At 37.2% G+C, this 12,444-nt stretch overlaps 1 protein-coding gene across 1 annotated transcript in view; it reads right to left on the reverse strand.

The window, feature by feature from the left end:
* The window catches only part of LOC132123913 (contactin-associated protein-like 2), a 394,838-nt gene that overhangs the window by 70,951 nt on the left and 311,443 nt on the right, over window positions 1-12,444 (reverse strand). Inside the window, exons 14-15 of the mRNA XM_059534600.1 lie at window positions 4,916-5,072; window positions 1,901-2,028 (exon numbers count right to left, since the gene is read on the reverse strand). Coding sequence (XP_059390583.1) covers window positions 1,901-2,028; window positions 4,916-5,072 — 285 coding nt within the window. The remainder of the gene's footprint in view (window positions 1-1,900; window positions 2,029-4,915; window positions 5,073-12,444) is intronic.

The following is a 12,444-nucleotide window of genomic DNA, read 5'->3' on the forward strand; positions in this document are numbered from 1 at the left end:
TACAAAAAATAAACTTCAAACCACGCTCACTAAAGAATGCTCACTTAAAATAGTTCTTCTGTAGTGGATGTGTTTTGTATTCTTACAGGGCTCTGCAAATATTCAGCAATATATAGACATAAACAGAAGTCCCTTCAAAGCAAGAAAAAGTATCTGAAATGATCTCAAGTTTGATTTCTGAACCTAATCGGACTGGTATCTGGTTTCTCATATTATTTTTACATTAAGACTCCTAACCACATTGACATTCAGCCTGTGCATCCAATTATCTAATTTTGAGTCTTTGCGGTAAATAAATAATGAGTGCAAAAATAAACAGGTCTTTAGGGGATTGCTGGACCCATACTAGAAGGCATTTGCAGACTTGAACAGAAACCCAGCAGCGGTAAGATGCACACTGTCCAAAGACCTATAACTTTCTTCTTGTGCACACGCAGGTGTCTAAGAACAATATTTGTATGCAGAATTACCATAGTGAGGCTGGCATTCTGCATTAATGTACTACTACTCTGCTCCCTTCCTACCAAGGCCTTGTATATTTGAATAAATTAATAAATAATAGCAGACCCAGCCCTGTGTGGTGGGCACTCGCCATGATTTGTGGGAACCCCCTGACGAGCAATGATTATGTTTCCAGACCAGGAGGTGCAGTATTTTCTAAGAGGATCCATGCACTTTGTGAATGCTAATTGGCACAGATAGCTGTGCAACTGACATAAAACATCATGGAAAAAAAGTTAATTAGCAGAGAATTTCATCTGATTATTTGCAGTATCCTTATTTTGGGCACTGCTCTCCTGGTGTCATTTGGGCATAAACGCTTTGGTCAAGGGCACAAAAGTGATCTCAATATTTCTTAGCAAAGGATAAGCAAACAAAATTGTGATGTACTGACAATCTCTGATCATGTACTGTAACAGCTTATATAATCAACTAATATAAATATGTATATGTCCATACTGTATGTTCTTAAAGCATATGTCCAGAAGTTGGAAGAACCTATTGAAAAACATAGTATTACATGACCTCATTTACAAGAGAACTGAATAATAGGACAAATATCTTCCAGTCACAGGTGTGTGGTAAACAGCAGATGACGTTCTTGTCTTACAGGTGAGTGTAATCGAATGCACCTGATCTAAGTAATAAGCCAGATGCAATTAACAGGAATAATGAAGCATAAAAATGCATCATTTCACATGGTGATGATGGTGGGGGATGTCTCTGTATTTTACCCTTTGGTTCTCAGTTTCGCACTGCTGAAACTTAGGCATTTGTAATTTCACCTGACTCACGCCTACCTCACAATTGATGAGAGAGAAAAAAAAATACTATCATTTTTATAAAGATATGGCAAGCTGGCTGTTGACACCAATTTGCCTCTGTGGGATGTAATGATGATTGAAAAGCTCTGATTGCCGATCACAACTTCAGGACGGTTAAGCTGGAGACATCTGTGCCCCTTTCCTCGTTCTCTTTCAGAGTGCTGCAGACAATGGGCTTACCTTTAAAAATGCTAAACATCTATTTAAAGAAGATGCCATTAAAACAAATCCTTTGGCAATACAGATTATTACAACATATTTCAACAGCGGAAGGATTTTAATTGCAAGGCCACCATGTGAAGACATAAAAGATTCATATCCTGGTACACAGTAACTACCAGAAATTTGCTTTCATGAATTGCAAAGGACAAAAAAAATAAAAATAAAAAATACAGCAGTGCTTGCTCAGAATAATATGCACACAACATTTAACTGTTTACTTAATTTAAAAAAGCATTAAAACCACATAATTAGTTGTCCATGTTCAGCTGTTTGTTTATTAAATCCACAAGCTGTATTCTGTATTCTTGTGAGCCGAAGCTGGATATTATTTAAGGAGAAAGAAATAGACTCACGGTCTCCATAGCAACGGAGAGGTCCCACGGTCAGCTTGGCCTCAGAGCCGGGTCGATTTGTGTCCCCAACAGCCACTTGGCTGACCGGTAAGTGGTCTTTATAAACCAGAAGCCCGGAATCGTCCCTCCTACCAAACAATATAATTCATAATAAATTATGATGTAAAAAATAAACATTTTCTTTTTTCTGCATCAAAGTACTTAACCTTAAGAATCTTAACTCTCCTTGTTGACAAGATCTAATAAACTCATTAAAGCTTTAATACGCAAAATGTTTGTTTTCTCTCAAAAGCAGCCATCTGACATTGATGACTAGCTGTTTAATTACAGCAATACAATTTGTTTAATCAGTGGAAAAACTCACTCCACATATTTTGCTAAATTAGTAAACATTAGTGAACACACACATACATAAACCTCACAGGTACATGCACTATACATCTATCACGGTGCCAATGCAACTGCAAAAGTCATTTAAAAAACAATTATGTATCGCAAACCTGTGGAGGAAAAAAAAACACCATCAACAATGTGGTTGGGAATGAAACATGCTGCTTTGAAATCCAATTTCCAAATTTGTATCCATTATGCATGGTGGTTCAGTTTGCTTGGGATTTATGACAAGTGGCGAGGGCATCACAATAACCCACTGTCCATCTGTGCATGGGCCATTAAGACATATTACTGTGTGTTCAGCTAAACCAGCAACGGAAGCAGCAAAATTCTCTCTTTCCAACAGTCTAGCTATATAAATATTTACAAAATGTATCAAAAATATGATGATGATGATGAAGAAATCCATCAGGAAAACCCAAATTCTAATATGCTAATAAGATACAGCTCATTGACTGAGGCTATGTTTACCTTAAGAATATAGTATTAAAAGATAATTTCCAAGCTCTTACCATAATGAAAGCTGTGCAAACAAACACAATGTACATTATACAACCACAAACACACAGTTACCCAGGGGCACATAAAGTCTGTTTGGTTATTACTTTCTACCAATCCATCCAATACACTTCCTGTGGAGTGCCAATGCTTTCAAATGCCTGATAGTCTATAGCTGTTCCAAAACCAAGTAAGCTGCCTTCTAAGGGGCCATTCACACAGAATGTGTTAAAGAATGAATTTAAAAATGCAAGATGCAGGAGTGTCGAACCATAGTTTTAGATTGCAGTGTCATATGAGAGATGCACACATTTCACCAAACAATAGAAAAACAGTAGAAAAGAAGTGCAGTGGAATATAAAAACACATTGTGTAAACGGCCCCTAAGACTGCAACCTGTCATGGATTTGAAATGCTCTACATACTGCAGGTATCACCAACTCCACATGCCACAGAAATAGTGCTTGGTAGAAGAGAACACAAGTTGATTTCAGTTGATTTCAATACAGTCTGACATTAACATGTTGCTAAGTTAATGGTGCAATACTCTGATATGCATTAAAATGTACAGGACAAGCAAACTCTGTGCCGAACAATTTTTAATTACCCTGAAATATTTTGTTCAAGGCTTTTCCACATGAATGATTCAGTACTACATGTGAGCACTAATTGAATAACTGGTCTAGTTAATTCCTGCCCTAATGTACAGTTAATGTATAGTTAATATAGATAGATTATATGTGGTTTTGTCATTTTCTGTATTGCTTTAATCCATTTTTACCTCAGTTTTTGTTTTGTAAATTTAGTACTTCAGTGTAAGCTTATGTCAGTTAGCTGCCAAGTTTTAATATTAACATTTTATTTATTTTCAACTTTAAATTACCGAAAAAGTTTCAGGTAAAGGGGATGTCTAATGCCATTTCATGAATTCAGACTTATTTACACTGCTAAAGAGATGGATTCTCATGCTAAACATGACCAAAGTCAAAAAAAAAAAAAGAAAAAAGAAAAAAGCTGGATGTATGACAGAGTATTCCAGGTTTTGAATAAGTTTCGGAAATACTTTTTCTTATTTTGACTTCACTAAAGTTTTTGTTCCGGTTTTATTTATGTCAATGTCACAGTTTGCAGACTCTTTAGCTCCACCCACGGCACGCCTCCAGGAGCTCGACTCTTTTCGAAGAGAAGAGAAGTGGTAAAGTTGTTTCTAACTTTTATAAATCTGATAAAACTAAAGACTCTTCTGAGATATGAAGGTACACAGTACTACTCTATAGGTACTCAAGATTAGCATGAGATCAGCAGAAACTGTGTGTGCTAGGTTCACTTTAACAACAAACAATGGTTACATCTGTAGAGCTTGGGACTTCACACGTTCTTGTGATGCCATCAGCCAATCAGTTGTCGAGATGTTATTATGCTGCAGATGCACAGTATTTAGTTATATATGACATATATTGTACTGCTCAGGTGATTGGCTCAAAATACAATTGTGCTCTGATCCAAGGAACAATGGTAATGGTAATACTAACAGACTTTCTCTCTTCTTCTCTTTGCAAATGTAAGATTGAGATTGGTGACTAAAGGTGGATTGTTTATCTCTCTGTTCTTTAACAGCTTACTGGCATTAACAGCTACTGTGTAAAGAGCCATTAGAACGGATGTAAATTAATGTGTCTCAAAGCAATACATACACACATGCATTACAGACAATTCTATCAGGGTGTCTGATGAATGACCTTGTTCCCCTCCTCTGCAATCCTCCCCACAGCTCTCTTTAGTAATAAAGCCACAAAACACACTAGCCAGAGCTTTTGTTGATGGAAATATCAGGGTTCAGCTCTACTTAAACTTCTTTATCAGTACAATCTGTTTGCCATTTGCACAAGTCCTGAGGTCGAGACAACTGCGTCACAAAGCAGATATGTTATTTAATGAATAGACAGAGACAATAAGGCAGATGCGAACATGACATGCTTGTCTCTCTTTAAGTTTGATAGGTGGACTGAGAAGGTCAGTAACTCAGAAATAGAAACTTAGTGCAAAGCTCATAGTCTCTTAGCTACTGGTTTTGCTGATCGCCATGGAAACAGCATATTGCTACTCAGATAATGTGTGGCTTACCACTGCTTCTGGTCGGAGTCACAGTTGCAGTAGTATTTGGAGTCGGTGCAGTTGCGCTCAATGCCACATGCACATTTCTGAATGCCCGGCACAGAGCCGCCCCAGTAAAAGTGCTTCTCGTTACCGCGGCCAACCCACCATGTGTAAGGCGTCCCATCTGCAGACACATAAGAAAAGCAAAGCACACCATTTATAATCATTATTCATTTTAACATATGTGAAACATAATATGTTAATGTTCTATCTATCTATCCATCCATCCATCCAACCAACATTCCATCCATTTATCATTCATTTTAACATATCAACTATTAAATATTACAGTAAGTGAAACATAATGTTAATGAGAAGACTATCTATCTATCTATCTCTACCAATAATGAGTATTTTAAATGCAAGTGATCGCACAGGTGTCTCCAAGTTAACTGTCATGCAGAATAAGCATGCTGCTATTCAGCTTCTACACTCTGTTTCTGCACTCCGCACAAACACTTGAAAATATGCACATTTAGTATAGACATTATAGCCTATACATGTAATATTGAGTGGCCCCCTCATTTTAAGATGGCCCCCCAAAATTTAAAAAATTTCATGCATTCCATGGGAATTGAACCCATGACGTTGTCATTGTTAGCACCATGCTCTACTGTATGAACACCACCACAGCTACAGAATCTATCACAGGACTGGATCTCTGAACAGCTGTTTGACGGCCGCTTATAACACGCAGACAACAGTAATAACAGTGCTTAAGATCTGAACAGTACTTTACGGTCTAACCCACAGATATGAGTAGTAATTCCATCTGTGTGTAAAGACACAACAAGCTCAAAGGGATTAACACTTGGCTCTTTGGGAGATCTAGGGGCTGCTGGACTGCCATTCTCAAGCACTGATGTGCGAGCAAATGCCAAAATCTGCATGCACAGAAGGAAGCAAGACAATCCAAACATAGTGTAGAGAGCTGGCAAGTGCACTAGATGCATACACACACACAAGCTTGTGACTACAGCACACACACAACATATGCATGCGCACACGCACAGGCTGAAACCAAACCACACAAGCACCCACTGTCTCTCAAAGTTTCCCCAATTTACTTCATAAACCTGCAGAGAGATGAATTGCAGATGGATGCCGCAACTATTTGAAAATCATTAAAACTTCACAATCATTGAGTTCAGCAGATGACACACTGTTGGCTACTGTCATCATATACAGGATGCAAGAGCCTAATTGCTTAAAACAAGCTTGATTCTGCAAGGCAGCTCCAGGGGAAATACAGTTAAAATGTGCTCTGTGATAGAGAGTTCTGTGCAAATGTTTGGTGTGTGACTACAGTAAATCTTAAGCTTTACATTAAAGTAAAAAAAAAATGCTTTGCTGTTGCAGAGTAAATTATATCAACAAAATTATTGATAAAAATTTTTGTTGAAAAAGGGTTCTGGTTCTGGATATTTAAAATTTTATTTATTCCAACTAAAACACACTGTTGATAAAATATATGAAGAGGAAAGGATATTAACAAACAATACAAGTACAATACAATACAATACAATACAGAAATGTCTTCTATAATAAAACATAAAAATAAAGAGTATTAAACAAGCTCTAAAACAAAGTTAATAACATTCTTTAAAGCTGCAACTTCTGAAATTTAAAAAAAAAAAAAAATGTTAATTCTATGTTCAGAACATCTCAAAATGAAAATCTGGTCAAAGTTTGGTCTTTTTTAACAATTTGACATCTTTTCATTGACTGAGGAAAAGTTTGGCACAAATAATATGCCATTTCATTACAAATGAATGTATATGACAAATATGATTTAAAAAAACAAATGTTATATTCTAATATGGATGTTAAAATAAATTGTAAATTTTAATTATAGTAAAAAAGAATAAAATGCTAAGTGTTTAAAAAAGCTCTTAAAAAAATTCAACTTATTTTTGTTGACAAAAATGCCACTTCATTCTAAATTAATATCTATTGCATGAAGAAATACTAACATTTTTGTACAACAAAAACAAAAATTGGTGAAAAATAAAAAAATAAATACTGGGGGATAAATTTATGATAATGATTTACCCCTTGTCTCCACAGATTTTAACGAAATAATCCCAAAAAGAGCAAACGATAAAATGTGCACAGTTTGAGCAGACAGTCCCATCAGCTCAAAGACGTTACCCGCACATTTTAGTCTCAGCCGACAGGGCTGACAGATACAGGAGGGACCCACACATGAAGACTGCAGGCAGGAAGCCAAGCTCCCAGAGTGGCTGAAGAGATGCCAAGCAGCAGCCAGACAGAGAGAACAAGTATGAATGACAAGAAAAATGAACAAACACCAGAAGAAAAAAAAACATCATTGCGATGATGGACAGTCATTATGACAGATGGTGAGTGGTCTCTGAAACACACCATAAAGCTGGTGCTCATGAAATGCTGTTGAACCAGGAATGCTGGGATGGATGCAGGTGCATAAGAAACATGGCCAAAAAACACACTTGTGCATGCCTCACCTGGCCTTCCGGGGGTCTGTGGTGATTTTCCCTCACCTCAGCTCACACCAGGCTCGATCAATCACTCCATTCTAAACACTGGCTAATCTAACAGGGAGATGGAGCTCTTTTTGTGCTCCTGCTAGGTTCTGAAACTGAGTTGATCATTCATTTGTAACCCAAATCCAATGATCATTAAACAGGTGTAAACAAGATTGGCAACTCCAGATTCTCTGGAAAGGCCGCAGGCTCAGTAACTATAAAAGCTGACGCTTTCTTTCCCCCCAAACAACAGAATCCTGGCACCAATATTTCAATCACTCCCAAAATAAATCGATCAGCAAGAAACAAATCTCATTTCCATAATTTCTAGTATAAAAGGCCAATAACAGATCATAACATAAATGTATTTATTTTTTGAACAATTGATGAATCGTACGGAGCCCCGCACGTGACATGCAGGAAAAAAATAGTAGGCTAAATCGTGCGCACGATTTAGCAAATTGAGGGAATGAATTAGTAAATCGTGCACACTATTTATAAATCGAGTGAACAAAATAGTAAATCGAGGGAACGCAATCGAAATCGTGTACACGATTTAGCCTACTATTTTTTTCCTGCATGTCATGTGCGGGGCTCCGTACGATTCATCAATTGTTAAAAAAATAAATACATTTATGTTATGATCTGTCTGAATATTTTATTCTGATTGGCCTTTTATACTAGAAATTATGGAAATGAGATTTGTTTCTTGCCGATCGATTTTTCTGGGAGTGATTGAAATATTGGTGCCAGGATTCTGTAAATCGTGCGCATGATTTAGCAAATCGATGGAACGCAATAGTAAATCGAGGAAACGCAATAGTAATTGAGTGCACGTTTTAGTACATTGAGGGAACTAATTAGTAAATCGTGCGCACAATTTATTTTTTCTTGCATGTCATGTGCGGGGCTCCGTAGAATCAACTGGGGTCGGTAAGACTTTTTTTTGCTGTTTTTTTTTTTAAAGTAAAAGCAGTAATATTGTTAAATATTATTACTATTTAAAATAAAAATGTTCTATTGTAATATATTTTAACATTTAATTTACTTCTGTCTTAAGTGTCAGAGAAAATGCTGATTTGGTGCTCAAGTATAATTTCTTATTGTCATTGTTGAAAGCAGTTGTGAAGCTTAACATTTTTGCTGAAACATTTAGTCTTTTTTGTCGAAATTATAAAAAATGACTGTCACTTTTGGTCAAATTAATCTGTCCTTGCTAAATAAAGGTATTAGTTTATTTTAAAAGGCATTCTTTTATTTATTTACGAAAAAAATCTTACTGATCCCAAATTTTTGAACAGTTGTTTTGCAGGTTCAGTTGTGAAAATTTACTCAACATAGAGTTTGTCATCATACCCTGTCAAACATCACTATTTTCCTGGGCAGCAACAATCAAAATATTTAATAGTTATTTTTGTAGCCAAGACTTTATGCTATCTGTTTATGCTGAAAATTACTTTCAAAAGCCAACTAGCCCTGTGAAAATAATTATTGGATTAAAAAGTGTGAAAACTATTCCCTATGTAGCACCTCCTACAGTCTATGTTTGATATTCATCCTGATCAAACCCCAGTTTGAATATTCCATTTCACTTTCTCCATAACAATAAGCTGAAGGTTAATTAGATTTTTGTAACAAATGAAAGCAAAGAAAAAGAAACTAACCAACAACAACAACCGTTTAGGGAAAACACTAAAAGAATCGGACTCGTTTGATAGATTCATACTGTATTTGCATGCGTATGGCTGCCCAATGAGCCCGATGTGCCTTGAGAGCCATTTTATATATGAAACGTCAACATTTCCAACAATTTCCCTCTCTCTTTCTTTCTTCCCCCCAAACAAGAGAATTCTGCCACCAATATTTCAATACCTCTAATACGGCAAGACACAAATCTAATTTCTATTGTTTCTAGTTCTTCTTGCCTGGGACCCACATTACACCATCCCTTTCGAATTTGCAGCTCTCTGTCACTTCAAAGGACACATCCCTACATCTTTATCAGTCCTGTCTCCTCTAAGGTCCCCTTTTGCCTCGTTCCATTTTATCTAAGTGATGTAAAAAAGAGTGACGTCTTTCTTCCACTCTTTCATGTGAGAAGGAAAGCTCTGTCACCACATGTAAATGCTGGGATCTTGGCTCAACACATCAGGATCTTGAATGACAGCTTAATTTTCCTGTCTGGAAGATCACAGTGGCGCGAGCCAGCTCTTTTGAGCCAGGATGGCTGTTCATGCTGCTGTCCATCGTGAAATGCCTGTCTGCCTTTTCCTGCAGCCTTCCCGGGGGAAAGTCTGATACGATAGCCAGGAAGAAGAGCTCATCAGACAAACCTAAATTGGGAGAGCACTGCCTTCCTCCTGGAAAAAAAAGAGGCAGCCCCCACATTGAAACCTGGCACTGATCAAAAATTCGTCTCATCATCAGTCTGGCTCAGGAGCTTCTCTCTGGAGGACATGGACGGCTCTTTTCACAAGTGGGGGAGATTACTGTTGCATAATGATTCGCTGACAGTACAACCCACTGTGTAGAATGAACACCCGTGGGAGCCTGGTATTGATCGACACTCTCTCTTTCCTTAAACAGAGAATGGTTTGATAAATGGGCCTTATCGAGCTCATCTGTTACAGTAGGTACGAGGAGACACACACTGATGGATGCTTTTCAAAGAAATGTATAGGAATTAGTTGAGAACAGACTGAAATGCTTGTGTCTCTGGAGACTAAATTTGCACAAAACATCATCATAATGTGTGCAGGGTGATACTGACAAAAACCATCTTGAGATGGAGAGAGACATGGCCTAGTGGGTTGCACAGTTCCAGTGGGAAACATCTGTCCCAAGTCTCATCTTGATTCGATCCCTCACTATTGTAAATGTAGATTGTTCTGTCTTTAAAATGAGGGGAAAAAGCACAAAGTCAACAGGTAAACTCTAACTAAAAATCCATTAAGACAGGGAGAGTTCACCCAAAAATGAAAGTTCTGTCATTATTTGTTTACCCTCATGTCATTCCAAATTTGTATGACTTACTTTCTTCTGTGAAAAGTCAATGGACCTTTTCACATTTCTGGGGTTCTCAGAAGTGAAAATGCCAAAGTTGGGTAATTTTCTATAGTGCTGAACAGAAACTACATCAAATATAATTACATTCTCATTTGTTTTAACTTCCAGTAGCATAACAAAAAATCCACAATAGCCTTTTTATTACTTTCAAAAAGAGAAAAATAGAAAATCATAAGATTAATTGTGTTGGGGGGAAAAAGAGAAAGATTGAAGAGCAGGAGCGTTAACTGCAATTTAAAAGAATAATAAAAAAAAAAAACCTTTACAAGATTTATGATGTTAATAATTGTGGAAACGCATTATCACAGTCCATGGACTCCATCTGGGCTGTTTTGGACCCCAATGACATTCATTGTTTTGACTCAAAATATATTTTTTCCCACAGAAAACAGAAAATAATTCATGTTTGGAACAACACAATTTTGGGTATGAATAACAGTAACCATCCATACTCAGAAATTCATTAAGGTATCAGTTAGCATGTGATTTGCTATCATTTGTAAGACTTCAATATTGCAAAGCACATTTCTGCCAAATATTCCTCAGTCTCCCCTGTTTGTTCCCAGTCTACACTGAGGTCTTTCTCTTCCTTCTCACTTTTATCACAGGAGTGAGATGCTGTTCTGTCAGACAAAACTCCCTTAACAATATCTCTATTGATCCACCTGGCAATCTGGCGCCGTTTCTATTTGACTTTGTATGGCTTTAAAGCGAGACCAGAGAGTGATTTACACTCTAGCAGTTTGCACAAGCCAAGCCTCTCTCACTTCTCAGTCTAAAGGAGGTAATTGGACATCCAGAGACAGGTAATGCAGAAGATATGGCATCATTAGCTTCCTTGTTTCCCTCTAGATAAAACAAAATATCCAGCCATCTCCAGTAGTCATTAAAAGAATCCTCCAGGCTGATGGCAGGCAGGAGATAACAGGCCAAAACATGTTTCACGACTGCCAAGCAGAGGTGAGAAGGGTCACTGGTCCAAACTCTACAATCATGTGCTGTGTAAATTTAGAGAGGTGAAGATACAGTGATTTTTGCATGTTTCTTAAACTATGTGAACTTTTTAGTTTATCTGTCTGCTGACATTGTCCAATATCTCAAAATTACTTATTGTATTTAACAGCATTTTGTGTTGGCAAAAACTTTTTTTCTTAATTTAATTTTACAACCTGAATTCCGGAAAAGTTGGGACGTTTTTTAAATATTAATAAAATGAAAACTAAAGGAATTTCAAATCACATGAGCCAATATTTTATTCACAATAGAACATAGATAACGTAGCAAATGTTTAAACTGAGAAATATTACACTTTTATCCACTTAATTAGCTCATTTAAAATGTAATGCCTGCTACAGGTCTCAAAAAAGTTGGCACGGGGGCAAAAAATGGCTAAAAAAGCAAGCAGTTTTGAAAAGATTCAGCTGGGAGAACATCTAGTGATTAATTAAGTTAATTGATATCAGGTCTGTAACATGATTAGCTATAAAAGCTTTGTCTTAGAGAAGCAGAGTCTCTCAGAAGTAAAGATGGGCAGAGGCTCTCCAATCTGTGAAAGACTGCGTAAAAAAATTGTGGAAAACTTTAAAAACAATGTTCCTCAACGTCAAATTGCAAAGGCTTTGCAAATCTCATCATCTACAGTGCATAACATCATCAAAAGATTCAGAGAAACTGGAGAAATCTCTGTGCGTAAGGGACAAGGCCGGAAACCTTTATTGGATGCCCGTGGTCTTCGGGCTCTCAGACGACACTGCATCACTCATCGGCATGATTGTGTCAATGACATTACTAAATGGGCCCAGGAATACTTTCAGAAACCACTGTCGGTAAACACAATCCTCCGTGCCATCAGCAGATGCCAACTAAAGCTCTATCATGCAAAAAGGAAGCCATATGTGAACATGGTCCAGAAGCGCCGTCGTG

Source organism: Carassius carassius, chromosome 42, assembly GCF_963082965.1.
Source record: "Carassius carassius chromosome 42, fCarCar2.1, whole genome shotgun sequence".
NCBI classification, from domain to species: domain Eukaryota; kingdom Metazoa; phylum Chordata; class Actinopteri; order Cypriniformes; family Cyprinidae; genus Carassius; species Carassius carassius.